Below are 20,886 nucleotides of genomic sequence, written 5' to 3' on the forward strand. Positions count from 1 at the left end.
CATTTTAACTTGTGTGCGTAAGAAATTTCAACTTGGTAATTATGATAGAAAGTTACAGAATTTCAGTAGAGTCCTAGAAATATTCTCTTTAATTTTATTTATTAAATTTCTGTATCCGTATTTGTGTGAATACGATTTTGTGTGCAGAGTTGTATTTTTGATATCAATGAATAGGGATTACAACATGCAAAAATTACAATTTATGTTTACCATTAAGGATAGACATTTAAACAGAACAACATCAAAATTATGAGAATTTCACACACAGAGAAAGTTTCATTTCAATTCTGCACCCACTCCAAGGTTAGAAAGAATATAATGAATGCTCTTGCATGTTCAGAGATGAAATAGATTTTTTAAAAATGTTTGTAAAATATATTTACAAAATTTGGTGAGATGTATGATCACATAGGCTGTGAGACCTGCAATGTCATTGATTTCAGAACTGCATGGCTCTATTCATCTGGATTTGTCTATAGAGTTCTACAACCAATGACTGTCGGCTATTCAGAAAAAAAAAAAAAAAAAAAAAAAAAAAAAAAAACAGGCTCTGGAATCATTATTTGCCAAGATTCACAGGTGCCTCCTGTAGGAAACTCCTTTATAATGCTTCACTCCTCTGTATTAGGACACTAACCTCTATTCAGTACAGAGAAATTTTGCCTTTCATAAACAGAGGGTCTCTTCTTATCTTTGAAGTTAATCCAACCCCAACTTGCAACAACACTTAGAAGCACAGATGTAGATATCCTGTATAAACTTCCTTTTAAATATTCATGGATGGAAACATGTTCCTCTACTTCTCACATTTATAGTTGAAAATTCTGGCTTTTACAAACTTTTGCTTATGTCATAGTCCACAAGTAAAATGCTTCCTCTCCAATTCTGTTGACATTATACCCTAATGTGGATAATATGGATAAGCAGCCTGCATATGCAGCAGATGATTAGCTGAAGAAATAATAAAATAAAACAAAACAAAACAAAATAAAATAAAATAAAATAAAATAAAATAAAATAATCACTTAATGTTGAACAACCCCATACCAGTAGCAAGATTCATCAACTGTGGACTCAACTCAGCAAGAAAGAAAATGCTACTCAACTGTTTTGCAATGTATTGAGGGCTAAATTGATGAAACTGAAAGTCTGCCTGCTGTCTTAGGATTTGCTACATTGGTCTCTACTCAGGGCTAATTTAACTGAAGTTTTGTAGAGAAACATTACGGACAACACAGTCATCAGCTTAGCTATCCATTTCACAGTACCTTGCTCACCTCTTGGATATATTTGCCAGCTTTCTCATTTATATTTATACTGTATCTTAGCCATCGCTCCAGGAATTATGTAAACCAGTAGTGCTTTCTGAAGATAATGCACTGATGAAGCAATCTATACAGATGGTAAGCTTTCAACTTACATTAAAAAAATCATCAGTTATTGTCACCACATTTTTCCAAAATTAAGGCAAGTTTATCCTAAAATGTATGAACTAATATACACACTGTTTCAAGGGCACAATGCCTGTGGTTTCTTCTAAGGTCAGTTAAAGAATCTTTTAGGATTTCTACCTAGCTTTCAAAAAGAAGTTTCCTAACACTGGGAAAATGAAAAGCAAACACAAAAAAATGGGCAAGTCTAAGATAATCACCCCGATTCTGGAAGCTATTAGAAATATCGCAGTTTTACAGAAAGGAGGAGGGTTTTAGGATCTATAGTGAACAAAGTCTACACCATATTAACATAGCACTGCATGCCAGTTGAGAGAATTGACTGTTCTGCGCTGGTGAGGCTTCACCTCAAGTAGTTTTTGGTGCCATGATATAAGAAAGACATAAAACTATTAGAGAGTGTCCAAAGGAGGACAATGAAGATGGTGAAGGGCCTAGAGGGCAAGCCATATGAGTGAGGAGTGGCTGAGGTCCCTTGGTTTGTTCAACCCCGAGTAGAGCAGGCCATGGGGAGGCCTCATGGCGGCCTGCAGGTCCCTCATGAGGGAAGCAGAGAGGCAGGCGCTGAGCTCTGCTCTCTGAAGACAGCAACAGGAGCAGAGGGAATGGCATGGAGCTGGGATAGGAGAGGGTCAGGCTGGGTGTTACAGAAAGGTTTTCCACCCAGAGGGTGGTCAGGCATTGGAACAGGCTCCCCAGTTCCAGTAGTCATGGCACTGCGCCTGCTTGAGTTCTTTCTTTCCTGGCTGAAGCAGTCTGAATGCGTGCAGTCAACTGTCTTGTCCTTGATAACTTCTTTGGAGGATGTTCCTACACCTCCCCACTTACCTCCCCTTTGACATCCAATGCTACAAACCTATTGCTTAGGGGGACCTCAGGGGATGAGGGAAGCAGATAGGGGGGGGAAGGCAGAGTGGCTCGCCCACGATGTCGCCGAGCAGGGACCCTCTCCCAACCCTCTCCATCCCTCAGGTCCCCCTCCTCTGCCCAACAGGGGCAGGGCAGGTGTCCACCACCAGTTGTGGGATACCTCCCTGGTGCCTTTCCCTCAGGCCATTCCCTGATGGCCCTCAGTCTCTCAGCCTGCTCTTTCAGCTCTGCCACCATGCTGACCAGATCTTCCACCTGCTCATATCTCACACAGGACACAGGTGGTCTCCCCGCTGCCCTCCCCCGGGCAGGCTCAGGCACTCCCTACAGCCAGAGGCCTGAACAGCCAGGGCTCTGGGCAGCCCTCTGTCTGGGTCGTCACAGTCTTTTTGGAGTGAGCTCTCTGCCTACTGGACACCATACTAGGCGTTTGATCTCGCACACTGCCAACAGTGCAGAGGCCCCACGCCCTGCCACACCAGCAGCATGCAGCTGCGGTCCCCTCCCTCTCCGTGATGGCAGCACGCAGCACCGCCCTCCCAGGAGCTGTTTCTAGGTAGAGGGCCGGGGGCGGAACCGCCCTTGCCCTGTCAGCCTCTCGAAGGAGCCGGCGGGTGCGGCCTGGCCACAACGGTGTTCCGGGCCACCCCTGGTGAAGCAGGGCCCCAAGGTGTGCGAGTAAACAAATCCCCCGAATTGTTTATTTGTGAATATTTTACGATTCAGAGACTGGAAAAGCTTGTTTTCAGAGACTGACAGGCGTGACCTGCCAAGAAGAGGCCTCTTTGTCAAAATGAGGCATTGGAGCAATGAAAGGTTTTGCCTGAAATATGCTTATGTATGGAAATAACTCACGCACGCACTTTCTGTCACCAAGTCCAATCTTCATATTCCCTTTTATTCTGCAGTCATATCAAAGCTTTTGTGTGCTTTGCATTAATACTACCTTCCCGCAGAGGAGACACATTTTTACTTCAAATACCACAGGTCAGAAAACCATTTATATTATACAAATTAATACCAGCCCTAGCTGAGATTGGGTCCCCACTGTGACATGTGCTGTACAAACACATAGTGAGAGACAGTCTGTGTATCAGTCTGAAGAAAAACAATAGACAAAAGAGAGCAAGGTAAATGTGATATTGGCAGTATATTGTCAGCTCTGTTGCCTAAGAGGAGCACAGGCAGAGGGACTTTGGTTACTCCACAGAGGAAACCTGATGCTGGAGACTGAATATCAACGATTATTCTTTCTTATTTTTCTCACACCTTACATAATAGATCACAGATGATAAAAGACCTGCTCATTTGCTACATTTTATACTCTTCAAAATTACATAAAGCAATGCTCAAATGTTCTCTTATTCTACAGGTGAAATCTGGAGAATACTAGAACTATCTGGACTTGTGAACAGCGTGAAGCCCAGGATGATCTGAAGTCCAGTATCTCATGCTTATGTGTATGCCTGACCTCCAGCTGAATTTGTGGTTTACATGAGCGTGCTTGTTGAACTTGGGGGGCACTATTTAGAATGCATCCTAGCTATCATGTCAAATGTCATGACTGCAAAGATAGACAAGCATCAGCCCAAGAGCAAACAGAAGCTGCCAAGCCAAGAAAAGTTTGCCAAGATCTATCTATATGTCAAATAATTATTTTAAAGTACAGGCTCACACTCCTCGTGAGTCACTGCAGTGTTGGCTCTAATGTTATTTCTACAAGCAATTTGTGTGGAATGGTGATTAAGATATCTTTAAATTTGGCATGAGTGAATGTCCATTACAGCATTTAGGTCACAGTGAAAACCAAAAGGCCAAGAGCAAGCTCTGCAATATCCTGGATATACATTGGAGAGCAAACGTGCTGAAAACTGGATCTTTATAATAGAAATTCTGTAGCAGCTTTTTCTTAATATGCCCTTTTCTTCTTTCATACACCATGTCTATAAAATAAAATTTAATTCAAAGTTGATTTCATTTTATTATGTTAAAATTTTCAGTCTCCAGTGCTGACAGCATCAATCACATTATAAAACTTGCCTGCAGGAGAAATATATATTTGGGTATTTAGGCTATAAACAAGGGACTTGGGCACTTGGGCATTTGGAAACAACAGAGGCAATTCACAGTGGGATGAGTGTTAGCAGATCTAAAAAAAAAAAAAAATACTTCTCAGAACTGCACTGTACAGAGGAAGCTTGTCTTTGAAATGAATTTAGTATTTCTGTTCCTCTTACCCTGTTATTCTTAGAAGATAACTTACAAGGAGTTTGACAGTAAAGCACTCATCAGTCTTCTTGAGTGAAATGTTTTCATTGAGTCATATTCTGCTGTTGGACCTCTGAATACTGTCACCTGTGAGCTATTGTCTGAGATACTGTTGTCTGAATATTCAATGTTATTATATAAAGGAACATGGAATGAAGTCACATCCCTCATGCCAATGTTTTGTTCTTTTAAAGTGTAGACTGCCATTCTTCTAATAGTGGTTTGTGCTTTAGTAACATTTTAAAATCATAAGTGTCAAAACAAGATGTGATGCAACATCCCAAAATATTATATTAAGCATGTTACATTATTATTTTATTGGTAGAACTCCTTTCATGTCTGATGATTCCTACTATTTATTTTTTTTTAACGTTTTGTTACACGATGCAGGACATTATACCTTACCTGAGACTTATGCTACTAAAATGTGATTACCAAACCACTATTAGAGTACTGTTGCACTAGCAAGTAGTCCATACTTTAAAAGGCCAAAACATTGGCATGAGAGATGTGGTTTCAGGTACACTCTTTGCTGGGTTAAAAACTGGCTGGACGGTAGTAGTGGTGAATGGAGTCACCAGTGGTATTCCCCAGGGGTTGGTGTTGGGGCCCACCCTCTTTAATATCTTTATTGATGAATTTGGATGAGGGAATTGAATGCACCCTCAGTAAGTTTGCAGGCAACACCAAGTTGGGGGGAATTGTTGATCTGCTGGAGGGTAGGGAGGCCCTGAAGAGGGACCTGGACAGGATGGGTGGATAGGCAGAGGCCAATGGGATGAGGTTCAACATAGCTAAGTGTTGGATCCTGCAGTTTGGGCACAACAACCCCAGGCAGCGCTCCAGGCTTGGGGGAGAGTGGCTAGAAAGCTGTGAAGAGAAAAAGGGTCTGAGGGTGCTGATTGATGCTCATCTGAACATGAGGCAGCAGTGTGCCCAGATGGCCAAGAAGGCCAACGACATCCTGGCCTGTATCAGGAATAGTGTAGCCAGCAGGGCCATGGAGGTGATCGTCCCTCTGTACACAGCTCTGGTGAGGCCGCACCTCGAGTAGTGTGTTCAGCTTTGGGCCCTCAGTACAAGAACAACATCAAGGCCCTGGAGCGCGACCAAAGAAGTGCTACAAAGCTGGTGAAGGGCCTGAAACACAAGTCCAGTGAGGAATGGCTGAGAGAACTGGGGTTGTTTAGTCTGGAGAAGAGGAGGCTCAGGGATGACCTTATTGCTTTCTACAACTACCTGAAAGGGAGTTGTAGGGAGCTGGAGGTTGGCCTCAAGTTGCGCCAGGGGAGGTTTAGGTTGGAAATGAGGACACATTCTTCTCAGAAAGAGTAGTCTTTCTTCTCAGAAAGAATGGGTTGCCCAGAGAGGTGGTGGCGTCACTGTTCCTTGGGGTGTTTAAGGAGAGGTTGGACGTGGTGCTTAGGGACATGGTTTAGTGACATTGGTGATATTGGTAGTAGGGTGATGGTTGTACTAGATGATCTTGAAGGTCTTTTCTAACCATAATGATTCTATGATTCATTCCACATATTGCTCATGTCATAATATCAGAACATGGAAGCAGGCATAAGGCTGCTCTGTAACATTACTATAACCTGTCTATTAGTTTCACAGCAATTTATAAGATGATGAAATTATTTTCTTCTAATGTTGTTAGTCATCAAAAATTCACAAAAGGAGTTATCGGAAGGCTTGAAAAAATGTCATGTATGGCAAGAGATTGAGAATAGCTTATGTGAGTAGATAATAAAGTGCAACATTAGAAAACCAAAACAGAGAGCAAACAGAGAGCTTCTGAGTGGTTTCCCCTTTTGTATGCACAGCTATTATGTTATGTGTGAAAACATATCTATAAACAAAGTTTTATCCTAGATTTCCATGCTATCAGAATTATTATTTGAAGGCCTGTGTATCATATTTTTATATGTCACATTAGTTTTAAATAACTCTAATCCCCCATGCAATTAAAGGCATCACCTCAAATTGGATTGTTTTATTGCCTCTGAGGAAAGATGTGGACTTATTATTCAGTTTACTAAAGCAATCACTGTCAAACTGACCTTCATTTTATCTCACATACTTTCATCTTATCACTTTCCTTTTATATGGCATACAACTTTCAGATGTGTACATGGTGTCTTAGCTCAAATCAAAATTTTAACTGGAGAGGGTTCCCTTACATTCAAAGTTGCCAATTCCCAAAGGTGAATTGATCCACTTCTTAATGAAGTGGATCAATTAATTTTCTAGTATTTGTTGGTAATTTAAAATGCTGTACAATCTAAGTGCATTTCTCTTTGTCCTTTCTTAGAACATTTTTTTTAGAAATGTCACTAAGTTGTACTCTATAAAAAGGTGAACATGTCCCCCACCCAAAAAAAGAGGGATATTATTGCTAGTTCAATTTTGCTTCTTCAGAAGCACCATATTTAGACCCAGTCCATACAAATGAGTTTTTTCCGTCTTACACTGTCTTTCTGTAATGCAATTTTTGTCTAAAATCATTATTTACCTATCACTATTTACCAGTCTGTGAAGTGATGTGTAATCAGATCTTTTTCCTTACATCCAGTGCCACGAACATGCTTTGAAAGAAAGAACATATTTGTGATGTATTGTGAAATATCCATGTATTGAACTTTGTGGCTTCCTTAGTGGAAAATTTTATTCCTTAATAATTCTATGCCCAGAATCAATTATGCTTACAGTAAAGCAGTCTAAAGTAGCTTATAACCAACTTTGGGCAGTAAGGAATTAATGCTGTGTGACATCTTGAGGGCAAAAAACATTATGGTTTTTGTGTATTTCATTCTGAAGCATTCTCACGAAAACAGGTTACAAAACCTCCATATTCAGAAGTTTAAAATTAGATTTTGTTATTGGTGTTATAGAAGAGTCAGATTTCTCAAATGCTTCTTTTTTTTTTTTTCTTTTTATTTCTGCATATGGACTGTAGAGAACGCTGAAACACAAGTACCTTCTGTGAAGTGCTTTTAGAGTACTCAGGCCCTGTTGTGCTCTTAGGGCATGTGAATTTTTTACCCTGTGAAGTTCATAAAGAAATCATAGAATCATAGAATCATAGAATATCCTGAGTTGGAAGGGACCCTTAAGGATCATCAAGTCCAACTCTTGACACCGCACAGGTCTAGAAATGGAAAAATGCAAATTCATAACTCATCTTTTTTTAGACCTTCCTGTGGCACATTCTTTGGGAAATTCCAGAACTAACTTTCTTTTCAAAAAACAACTATTTCTGCAGCTCTTCAGTTTGATGCATCCATTCACCATTTACAATGATGAACAGTATCTAAGTCTACATTAGCTCCCAAAGTATGTTTCTTTAAAAAATAAATAAATAAAAATATATATATATATAATATTAATAGTCCTTCATGAAGATAAGGACATACTTCAAATGTAAGGTGACTGAGAATGGCCTTCGCTTTAGAGATAAGAATTCTAATATTTTAATTAAAATCTCCTTTACAAGCTATTAAACAATTTTTTCTATATTTGCCTTCAGCTTGCACTATCAGAATCAAATTTGGTTTTTGTTTGTTTTCGTGGTTTTGTAAAATCCATTCTGTTAATGACTGGGCTGGAATGTTGGTATAACAAAATTCCTTGCTGTACATTATATGACGATATGAAGCATCCATTAGTTTTAAAGATTCAAAAACTGACATTTTATTCAAGATTATATGCTTTTTGTGCAATATTTTTCGTAAGTCTTTTAAAATTAAAAGTTTTATTTACATGAGTTGCTCATAATCTTCAGCTGCAATTTCTTGCAGCACATTTGCATTTGTTACCATGCCAAGCAAGACGTAGTTTATTCCACTGGTTTATTGTTGTGTTGTTTTTTTTGTTTGTTTGTTTGTTTTTTGCATATTTTTGTTTGTGTCTTTATTTAATCACAAATCGTGTTGGTTAAATTTGGTCTTGAGTGTTGCTTCTTCATTATGAAGTGTTTTAAACTGCATATAAATAAGGTTCATACATACAGCAATATCCTGCACAACATTCATTTGCTCAAATAAAATTAGCCAAGGAACCTATTTGAATAACATAGAAAAAGAAGGAAACCAAGCGCCAAACTGGCACTTCTGAAGGAAGAAATGAAAGCTGCTTCAACGAAGAAATGAAATGAAAGACGTCTTCAACGTCTTTCAGTAGTGCTTAAGTATCAAGTCCACTCATGGAGAATCATTGCAATTCTAATTGAAATTGTAGTTGGGAAAGTGAAGATTCTTTTTCTCCTTCAACACAGTTTATACTTGTTTTACACTCTTAATCATAAATCTGCCAATTTTATAATTTCAGTTCCCTAATTTGGACAGATTTAAGTGCCTGCTTGCCCTCAGCTCTGATTCATGTCAGAAGTTACACTGATAACATTTCATGGGTAAGATCACATCTCTTCCTTTGATTTTCAGCTTCTCAGTATATAGTCATTACATTTTAAAAGAAATCTTACTGCTGTGTTAACCAAAATAGAAACTAAACCCACTTTCACTCCCCAAAACACACTGACAAATGTATAACCACAATTTAGGTGGCTGTTTGCTATATGGCCCATTGCTATATGTGAACTAGAGTGATGTATATGGACTATTAAAATATAAAACCAATTATGTAAAATTGATACTTCTTCATTTCCTCCATTTGTTTTGTCTTTGAAAAATGAGGAGATTCAATCCAAAGGTGACATTAACGTGAGATGAATGATACACAGATCCCAGGGCAACACTTCCTCACCACATTTGAGAAAGACACTAACAGAGTCAAAAGCTTGGACTAACTTTAGGGTTGTGTCATTCCTTTTCTCAGGCTAGATATACTGAAGCACAGATACCATATGCAAACTGCTTCCAACAATTTACAATTATTAATTAAGCGTCATAGTCTCAGTACAGAAGTATGCATGATGGCATTAGTGAAGAAATACAGTTTTACACAATACCTTGATTCCTATAGAGCAAGATGTATTGAGCTGCTAGCAATGATTCAAGAACCCTCTAATGTACATTTTATACCACCTACTGATTCCTGCAAAGCGCAATGTATTGTGCCACTAGCAGTGTTTCAACAATCTTCCTGTATAAAAACTGCAGCAAGATCTGGCCATCTAGTGGAATAACAATTGCTGCATACGGTGGACTCTGGCAAAGCAAACACAATAAGCATATCATATTTCAAGGTTTTAAGGCTGATACGTAAATGCAATGAGAGCACGTTAGTAATAATCTCTTGAACCTTTTGAAACAGCAGAGCCTCAAGTTCATGGAGGCATTAGATCACCCTGGTAGTGGTCTTTCACAAAATATCAAAAATTTCTCTTTCCAAGTACATTTCTTTTAACCTTGCTTTTGTTGTTGTTTTTGTTTTTGTTCTTTTTCCTTACTTTCTTGGAATGTTTTATTGTTCTATCACCCCTATACGCAACATGAGAACAGGTTATCCACACAGTGATTTCTGTAGAATTCCTGTAGTCCTTGTTGGTTTTGAATAGGTATTTTTCTTTGAACTTAGACAACCAGTAAATACTTCAATGATTATTGAAGTGTATTGATTAATTCAGGTGAATTTTAAAAGTTATGCTGAACTGTGCTGTAACAATTTACAATGCAAATACATAAACTTGTTATGTATCTTGGCATGACATGACTTTCAGGAAGAGGAATAATGATCCATTTCATGGTAATGAAAGAAAGCTTAAATCTGTGAAGAATATCCGGAACTTAAAAAGCTTTGTAATGAGCAGAATAAAATAAAAATAGTAATCCTGTTCCCATCCTATGTGTATATGAAAGTGCTGCAGTAAATAAGACATTCTTCTGATTGCTAGTGCAGACTGAAAGAAAACTATTTACACATTATTATAGTTGAAGAATACAAACTGTCTTTTAAAAACAGATAGGCAAATGTAGTATCTTTAACTTGCAAGTTAATTGACCCTCTTCTACCATGAACAATGATGCTAGGAGAGGATTCAATGCTATTTTCATTCAAGGATTAGAAAATGAATATATAAACATAATTTAGTTTCAGCATTATTTTAGCATTATTAGGGGGCTATTTTCAGGAAATATGGATAAAGTTAAAAGCAGTTGTGACTAACAGATTAATTGAATATCATTGCAAAAAAATAAAATAAAAATAAAAATCAAGCAACATTTTTTTTCATGTTCAGTAACACAATTCTAAGGCCAGAAAGATGGGTATTTTCAGTAATGAATTACAACCTTGACTCTATGTAGGAGCTCCTTCAACTGTGACAAAACGATTTCTGGCAGACTACATAGATAAATCCCTATAAAACTCAGTCTTACAGAAAGTTTTCATGAATTAAATTAAACTTTTAGGACATAACTCCCAACTTCATGAAATAGAAAGCCAGCTCTCACTTTCAACATGTGCGTTTAAAAATCTTTTGTATATATATCATCTATTGACTTCTGAAATGCAATGTAAAATTAAACATTACCACAGTTGCTTTGTTTTACTCACCGCCAGCATCATGATCTTTATTAAAATCTGAAGGCTTTTTAATCTATATCTGAAAAGACAAGTACCTAAAAAATATAATTTTAAATAGTATTTATACCTCCCTTAACTCTCTAATTCTGGTTTTTATTTTTGACTGGTCTTTTGGGGACCCAGCAGTTGGACTTGATGATCCTTATGGGTCCCTTCCAACTCAGATATTCTATAATTCTGTCATTCTATAATCTCTCTTTACATAAAACAATTCACACTTAACTCTCTGTAGCAGGACACAAACACTAATCCAAATGAGTTGTTTTGAAATCCTTTCAAAATTATTACATTTTGTTCAAATTCTTGAACAAAATTCTTTCTTGTTTTTGTTGGAGTCTCTAATATCATTGGCACATGAAGCTGTTTTTTGCTTTTACTTCTGTCTTCTCTCAAACTCAAGAAATAGTATTTAGCTTTGCTCTTTCATTCAATTCCCTTTCTGTTGAAATGTCTACTTTATAGCCTGAGAGATAATTCATGCTTCTCCATTGCATTCCTTAGGTTTTTCCTACTCATTTATTGCTTAACTGTTAGCAGTTCCTTACAGACAAACACAGCATGGTGTTTGCATTAAGTATACTGTCATCACTAGAAGTACCTGAACAGTATTATGTCATGACCTCTGTTTGTATTCTTCCTACCATCCCTTGTGACTGAAACCTTTATCCATCTCTGTACCTCTTTCTGAGTTATTTGTTGTTCGTTTGTTTTTCTAACCAGTTTTGGAAATTAAATCAGTTTCTTTTGGCCTTTCCTCCTCACTTCTCACTTTAAAGCTTTTTCTTATGAGGCATAAAAGCCTTGATATTAGAAGGTAATTTTCCCACATAATCTGATGGAATCCATCCTTTGAAAATGCTCTCTTTTAGTAATGCATCCCGCTGGCTAAGTATTCCCAAACCTGCCTTTAACATTGATCTTGGAGCTATCTATTGATCATCATTATGTCATCATATTCCAGTTTTCTTCTGTAGTAATTATATAACTTTCTTAGTGGAATGTTTTATAGTTATGAAATGACTCCAAGAAGCAAACATACATACATATTTTTTGTTTCAACTAGCAGATCACAGGATGTGGAAAAAAAAAAAAAAAAAAAAAAGAAAAGAAAAAGACATTAGAGCCATAATGGCTACCTCTTTCTGGAAGGAAGGAAGGAAGGAAGGAAGGAAGGAAGGAAGGAAGGAAGGAAGGAAGGAAGGAAGGAAGGAAGGAAGGAAGGAAGGAAGGAAGGAAGGAAGGAAGGAAGGAAGGAAAAGAGATTGGATTAGCTGTGTGCTACCAAAAGGCAAGGGGAAATTGATGGAACTCCAGCAGAGCTGAAAGAAGGGGAGTGTAAAGTACCCCTGGCAGTTCTGGAACACTGAACCTAAACTAGATTTCTTCAAGACTGATGGAGATAAGTGCTAAATTCAGGAGTCACTGGAATAAATCCATGATGCTTTTGCTCAGAAAAATAATTTCCCTAAAAGCTCATTCATTTCAGATTTACTCTGTGTCATTCCACTAATTTCAATAAAGTAATTTTCGATCAGCAATCAACAATAACCACTTAATGTTAATATAGATTTGACTAGGTAGCTTTCAGGTTCTCTGTTTTTAAGCAGAGCTAAAACACGTTTTCTTTCCTTAGGCATCCTTTCAAATCTAATTCATATCTGACAAATGAGACAAGAAATCAATAGTATGTAGTATACACTGTATAATGACCCGGAAAGTTCTTAAAATAGCTATGCTTGCTTCAGAATAGGTATTGAGTATTCTGTATACAATTATTTGGCACTGTTACAATTGGCCAAGTTCCACTGAAAATACAATTCTGTAAAAAAGGGGTAAACCAAACAGGGCATGAATCTGTATGCTCACGATACTTTTAAATTGCGTGACAAAACACAGTAGCATACAAATCAGGTTTTATTTTGATCTTTACCATCACATTTAAGACAGCATGAACAGAAAAATATGAACATATGTAGAACATACACTGCATGAACAGTATGTGTATGTTGTACATACACAGTATACTGTACATTCCCACTTCCATGTCATTAAGGATACTGTAGCATTAGACAATACTATGAGTTTCTCAGGTTTTCTTACCTCTGCCTTGGCATGCGGATGAGTGGCTGTTTATGGCATCTCTTACTAAGGCCAAAGAGCTTGTGAACAATTTTCTGTGCCTTGAGGAAGAGCTGCTTCATGCTGTTTTCTAGTTGCTCGTAGCGACGTTGAAAATTAGAATCCATTGTCCACAAATGCATTACAGTAGATGTGTTCAAGAAATAATTCATGGGCAGCCTCTTCATAAATAATTTGAATTCATCTAAAAAAAAAAAATAAAAGAGGTAAAATTTAATAGACTTTAATTATGTAGTTATTTTTGCAGCAAAAATTAACTTCTTATTTGGTGTTCTCAAACTTCAAAAATTTTCAAATGAACTTTTGCAATTTTGGAATTGAACTTTTTAACTGTTTTAAAGTAGAAAGATAACTACATTTTTAATGGCAATACTAGCACAAAAACATCAAACGTTGATTTTCCATATTCAGGACAGAGGTCCATGATGAAATAAAACGTATTTTTTGGCATAGATTTTTCTGTGATGGATTATGATTCATTGGAAGAAAAATGACATTGAAAGGTCTTCAGGAAGGTACAAAATGAAAAGCAAGGGCAAAAAGAGTGACTTAATATCTAATAAGCTGGTTTTAATAATGCATTTGGGATCTCCTTAGCAATGTGTTATTCATTTTCTTGCCTTGCCTTCCTCTTCATAGCCTTCTACTATTCTCCACTTGAGGTCAACACCACTGCCCCCCTGCTGTCCCTGGGTGCAAATTGAGGGTCTTAAGGAGTTGTTTCATTTATGAAGTATTTGAACCCTAATTCTTACCCTTCACCTCTTCCTGATCCTTTTCCTAATTTTATCTAAGATATTGGTTCTTATCCCTTATTCAAAAAGAGTAAATATGTGTTTTTACCTTAATTATTTGATTTAATAGAAGTATTTGACAAGTTCTGCTTTACCACGAGCAGCTCTTTGTCTTTTGGTGTAATTCTGGGAGAACCTATTCCCAAGTGACAAAGTGACAATTACACCTTAGTCTCCTTGCACAACACATCCTAGATAGCTTTTCCCTTCAAGGCTTGCATAGATCTTGTGAGTGAGGGTTGTTTGGTTTGTCTGAAAGAGGCACAGTCTCATTGATTTGGTAGAGCATTTCAAGCCTGAGGAGTGTATTTTCAAATTTATGAAACTAGTATCAAAATAAATAAATAAATAAATACAATAAATACAATAAATAAATAGGGTTAACTGAACTGTTTCAAAGTATGTCCTTTGGCAAAACTCTGATCTGCAGTTTGTATAAATCAGCTAAGCTCTACTGACTTCAGAGGAATGTACTAATACACCCAGGTAGGATCAGATCCAAAAGCTGCTTTCCTGAATACCTGTTTTAATCACTAACTTCTCATTTCTCTTCTGTTCTTCTGAGACACTGGTATATTTACTTAAACTCAGTGTCATGATGACCAAAAATAAAAATCTCAGAGGAGAGAATGTATTCAGAATATGCCTTTTCAGTTTCCATATTTATGCATTAATTTATTTAAGAAGCACTGTCCTTTGCACAATGGTAATAAACTCTACAGCTAACAACTAATCAGATGCAATGTTTAGAAGCGATAAGGAGGGTTTACAGACTTTAACTTACAACGAAAAACCATTCCAACAAGAAAATGCTCCTTTTCCTTCCTGTAATAAACATCATCCTTGACTACCCCTGTGCCCAGTATGATCATGCTAATGAGCACCACCACAATGCAGGTAAAAGAGAGACAGAGATAAAATGAGCATGGTTACATAGAGCCTTCTGAAAAAAAAAAAAAAAAAAAAAAGGGAAGGGAAGGGAAGGGAAGGGAAGGGAAGGGAAGGGAAGGGAAGGGAAGGGAAGGGAAGGGAAGGGAAGGGAAGGGAAGGGAAGGGAAGGGAAGGGAAGGGAAGGGAAGGGAAGGGAAGGGAAGGGAAGGGAAGGGAAGGGAAGGGAAGGGAAGGGAAGGGAAGGGAAGGGAAGGGAAGGGAAGGGAAGGGAAGGGAAGGGAAGGGAAGGGAAGGGAAGGGAAGGGAAGGGAAGATAATGTGCTCATATCTTAAACAGACACATTTCATGATCTGTGAAACTACAACATGAACTCCGACCATTGAGAGATGATTAAACTATTACATTCTAATCAACACATTATACCAGGCATTTGTGAGGATTAACAGCCAGTACTATAGTGCTGGTGGCCATATAAATTGATACTGTTAAAACATGATACCTGATACCACATATGATATGATTTCAGCACTTTCTAATTTATTTTCACATAGGTGGCTATCAAATGCACACATAATACTATTTTTTCATATTAATAACTTAAAATAATGTGAAAAATATAAACAGATGCAGTGATTGATCAAACAAGTTTATTTAATTGTTTCATTTATAGCTGGTCATGTCTGCTGGTAAGCCAAGGTTACCGTTATCACATCCCCAAACAGCACTTCCTTGTTAATCCAGCCAATCCAGCCCTGTGTCACCTCTCTTGGTCCATACAGTATCTATATCAAGCAGTTATCCCTCATACTTATAAGGGCTACAAAGATGGTGAAGGGCCTAGAGGGGAAGATACACAAGGAGTGGCTGAGGTCACTTGGCCTGTTCAGCCTGGAAAAGAGGACACTGAGAAGAGACCTCATCACAGCCTACAGCTTCCTCACAACGGGGAGTGGAGAGGCAGGTGTCATTCTGTTCTCTTTAGTGACCAGTGATAGGACCCAAGAGAATGGAGTCAAGCTGCGACAGGGGAGGTTCAGGCTGAGTATCAGGAAAAGGTTCTTCACCAAGAGGGTTGTCGCACACTGGAACAGGCTCCCCAGGGACATGGTCACAGCACCAAGCTGAGTTTAAGAAGTGTTTGGACTGTACTCTCAGTCTTATGGTCTGAATTTTTGTGTAGATCTGAATGGAGCTAGCAGTTGGACTCAATGATCCTTGTGGGTCCCTTTCAACTTGGGATATTCTATGATTCTATGATTCTATAGCCTCCAGAAACCTCCTTAACTGCTTGTGTCCCACAGTGTTGACCTTCCAACAGATGTCAGGAGGATTAAAGACCCCCATGAAAACCACGATCTGTGATCCAGATATATCCTTCAGATACTAAAAGAAGGTTTCACCTACATTTTTGTTCTGACCAGAAGGTTTGTAACACACCCATCACAATGTCACCCTTGCTGGCCTCTCCTCCAACCCTGGCCAACAAGCAGGATAAGATCCTCTGTTGTCCATCCAATAGCGGAAATCCATACATCTAAGCTGCTCCTTAACATAGAGGAAAACTACCTTCATCATCTCTTGTCTTTCCTCATGAACACATCCATCTTTCACAGCACTGCAGTGACGCAAGCTGTCCCACCCTGTCACTTCTGTTCTAACAATGTTGTACCTCTGTGACCTCACACATAGCTCTGGTTTGTCCTACTCACTTCGTGGGGTGAGTGCCTTTGATTAGACATATTTGAAGCATATCCTTTCTTCCTGTTTTATCATTACTCTTTTTACTGTCACCCAGCACAATGTATTTCAATGCAAATTTTTCCCCTTACTTAACAGGACCAAGAAGATATCCGTTGGGCCTATGCTCAACCCTCAGAACCATGAATGCACTCCTGATATTCAACAGGTCCCCCATGGAAGTCTCGTCAGTGCTCACATGAATGAGTAACAAGAGATAATAATAATAAATGAGCCAAATGAGACTCAGAAGTTTCTCCTCAACATCCTTGATCAAAACCCCCAGCAAGCAGCAAATCTCCCCAGAAAGCAGGTCAAGAAGAAAGGAGTCTCCAAATACCTTTTCTCCACAGGAAGGAAGGTCTCCAAATACCATTACCCACTATTTTTTTGGAGTCTGCATGTGGGTACAGCCTAGCCAACTCTGATGGCTGACCTTATCTGCTGATGTTTTAAATAAACCTGCTATTTTAATACAACTACTGGTTTATTTTTGCTATATGCTAGAATCTGGGGAGAAGACTACCAATTAATTTCACACAAAAGTTAAGAAAAGCTTCTATAGCTGTTTCACAGCAAAGAAGGCTCCTTAGTAGATCTGCACAGAGCATAGTAATCCATTTTGTGATAGGATTTTTAGTATTTCAAAATCAGAATGCAACCTAAATTTTTTGAAATTTTAGGTAATTCTTCAAGTGTCTGATTTCTCTAAAATTATATGAAGGGAACATTGAAAGGTTTTCTTGATTTACTTTTCTGTGAATCAGTCAAAATTCTTCACCTTGACAGAACAGAAATTTTACATTTATATGTCAACATTTAATTTCATATTATAAGAGAAATGTTATAAAGTCAGAAATCACAAAATGAATAATTATTTTAAAAATGTCAAAGTGTTTTCCTGTATTCTGGCAAAAATGTATTACTTTGTAATTACTGAAGGATTGTTTTTCTTCAGAAGAATTGCCTCAGTATTTCGTAATATTTTGTAGATAACACTTTATGCTTTCTACGTTTCAACAGTCTTTTCTGTTTAGATTGCCAGTTCTTCAGAGAAGAGCCTGTCCCTTATTATATCTTTACAGGGCACTTAGCACAATAGACCCCAAATTTAATTGTTGGCATGTAATAAAAATAATAATAATAATAATAAATTTGCCTGTGTCTTAAGGCAACTGTATCCTCTCTGGAGTCCACACTGATAGCTGCATTTAATGTGAAGAGCGAGACTTCTGATGGGAACAATCTCATAAATCCCAACACATTATTACACCTTTTACGTAACAGGACTGTATGTGGAGGAAAAAAAAAAAGTTTCTCCTTAACAATATGAACATAGTAATATAATTACTTTCCCATAACAATGTTTTTAATTGTTACCAGGGCAATAAATATTACAGCAAGTCAAATACCAGCATCAGCTGTAAATTGATACCTCAAACCACAAAGCTGTTAGTCTGAGAGAATAAAAAGCAATAGGGCCTACATTTCTAACAGTTGGATACGGTTGCTGTTCAATAAAGTGCTGCCTCAATATTGTGTAGATATTATTAAAGAGATTTATAAAAGATATATGATTTTTAAAATAGCCCACTGTGATTCAAAAGCCTGGAGAAAACAAAGTACTAAAATGAACATATATTTGTTTTTATGTTGCAATGAATTTTAGTTGTTTGTGATACATTACTTAATTTGTCATGGAAGTAGCAGCTGTGATCCAAGAAATATATGTTTGAAACTAATCCAACTGAAGGAAGCATAAGACTGTGGCTTTAAAACCACCTTATTTCTTCACAGAAAATACAGGAAAAGTAAACTTTTTCTTTCCTTCCTCCCTTTCTTCTTCCCTTCCTTTTCTCTAGTTTTCCAACTTATCCACATTTAAAGGATAAATCATTTAGCTTTCCCTATAATTAAAACACTTACTTCTCCGAAGTAAATTAACTTTTTTTTTGACCTTTCTGAAGGACAAAGATAAGGAATGAAATGTATCTGCTCTGGCAATATGGACTGCATATGAAGGAGAGAAGCTCAACATTTAATATTGGAGATGCTGTTTGAACTGGTACAATCTAACTGCTTTGCAAGTCTCAAGTGAAGCAACTTTTTATTATTCTTGTAGTGGGCTAGGGGCTTCTGTTTGTTTGCTCTTCCTCTTGGCTTTCTTTTTTGAATTGAAGATTGCTGCAGGAATAGATCCTCTAAACCCTAGTCCTCTAAACTCCTCTCCAAAGAGGAGACAACAGGGCTAAGTATCAGCACAGTTGAAGGTGAGATTGGTGGGGAACAGAGATCCTTTGGTCCTTCATTAATGTGTAATTTCTTAGGAACCATATGCAAATGTTACAGTGGAACTAATTTTACTGGAACAGGAAAGTCTAGATATTCCTGTTACAAACCCCTCTTGGTGCACAGATAAAAAGGAAAACATTGTAGAGTTAAAGGTGTCAGTATAGTTAGAATATCATCCAGCAAATCAAGGAGAAATTCTGAGGTTTTACTAGGCAGCAGATAATTTTCCCTAGACTCTGCTGAGAGCAGAAAAGACCCAGATTTCATATAATTAAGAAAAGACTAATTTCTTAATTTCAGTCTAAATATGACTTTGACTGTGAATTCACTTTGCAGAAACCCACAAGATGAACTCCAACAGCCGTCTCCGTAAATCCTAATTTATAAAGGATCCTTCCTTTGTCCTGTTATTCTTTCAGGTGTGATTTTAAATAATTGTTCCTTTCAAATTGTTCATATCACTACCCTTCCACTGGGCATTCTTTGTAATTAATTGTAAACTCAAAAAAAAAAAAAATAATCTCAAGAAATGTATCTGTTTTGAATCATGGGTTATTTTGGATATTTTGTGAACATTTTGATAATTTCAATAGTTTTTTTGTTATACAAATATTCCTGCAGCATGGACATTCCAATCTCTATCTCGTGCTAACTGTTATCATTCTATAGCACTGTAAATGCACCTAATGCATAGGACATAATTCTTATGTGTAGATTTTGGCATAACCTTTGTCATCCCCAAAAGCTACCTTTCTTGTTCTTGGCCATGTTGATAACTCCTACACCTTGAAATCTGGTTTAAGCAAATAAACACATAAATATGTCAGAGAAGGATAGTTCAGGAAAGAGAATGAGTTAAACTGAAAATGTTCTTGGAAAATGCATTGAAGTAAATAACCAATGTTAAGCTGTTACAAAAGAAGATTTAAGAAGCTACAAACCAGAATAGACAGCATTGCCTACATTAAAAGTGAGACCATGGAGTGACATCCCTCTTAATAAAGTCCAAAGATGCCAGAGAAAGTCGGAATTCCACCAGGAGTGAGTTTGTCACCAGCTTTGAAGTGAATTACATTATGTCCTGTACATGGTGGACATAAGTAGAATTGTATTAGATCAACTCTTCCGCTCCTCCTCTTATTACAATATCATCACAACATTTAAAGTGTCTAAGAATGCAAATACTGTGCAAATCTTTAATAGGTTGATTTGCCAGGTGCTGCTTAAGCAGGAGGTATATAATGCTTTTAGGTGTGAAATAGAGGCAATTATATTGACAGGACCTAATGGACCATAGCCTCATTTTTTGAATCAGAGATGAACATTTTAGATATTGACTCTCTGAAGAAATTCTACACATCCCACCTGTTCATTTTATTAAAACAGTGACACCTCTGCAGGGGTGAGGTGGGGAGTATCAGACACGGAAGGAATGACAGGTTGGTATATCGATTAAACTTCCTGACAACCACATAGGGAAGTTAATTACTGGGAGGCAAATTAACACCTTTGCAAGATAATAGAGAAAACAATAATTATGTTAGGAACTCAGGAGGCTAAATTTTCTTGGCCTTGAGCCTGAGGCTGTGAACGCTGTTTTAAAGAAAACCACTGCTCTAGTGCTCTGGGGCAAATAGTTTGAACCATATTGATTGAAGTCTTTATTCTCAGTGATTAAAAAGCACCTTCAACTTCCAGTGAGTCTTTTGAGACATTCCACAAGGAGTCTTTCAATTAAGATTTCAAATGAGACTCACTTTGCATTGCAATTGGTCTATTCTGGTCAACAGAAAGGCAAACTGTGCTACCAAAATGACCTGTGCAGTTATGCCTTATGTGTGCCATGTAAAATGAGATTGCAAGGACCTTTTGACAGGTACATTCTCTCTCCTGAATC

The 20,886-nt window shown here is 37.5% G+C and overlaps 1 protein-coding gene across 5 annotated transcripts in view; it reads right to left on the reverse strand.

Annotated features, from left to right (window-relative positions):
* Window positions 1-20,886, reverse strand: part of BRINP3 (BMP/retinoic acid inducible neural specific 3) — a 199,262-nt gene that overhangs the window by 23,526 nt on the left and 154,850 nt on the right. For all 5 annotated transcript variants that reach the window (XM_068690176.1, XM_068690173.1, XM_068690177.1 and 2 more), the window contains one exon: window positions 13,236-13,458. In XM_068690176.1, coding sequence (XP_068546277.1) covers window positions 13,236-13,458 — 223 coding nt within the window. The remainder of the gene's footprint in view (window positions 1-13,235; window positions 13,459-20,886) is intronic.

Source organism: Anas acuta, chromosome 8 (genome assembly GCF_963932015.1).
Source record: "Anas acuta chromosome 8, bAnaAcu1.1, whole genome shotgun sequence".
Lineage (NCBI taxonomy): Eukaryota > Metazoa > Chordata > Aves > Anseriformes > Anatidae > Anas > Anas acuta.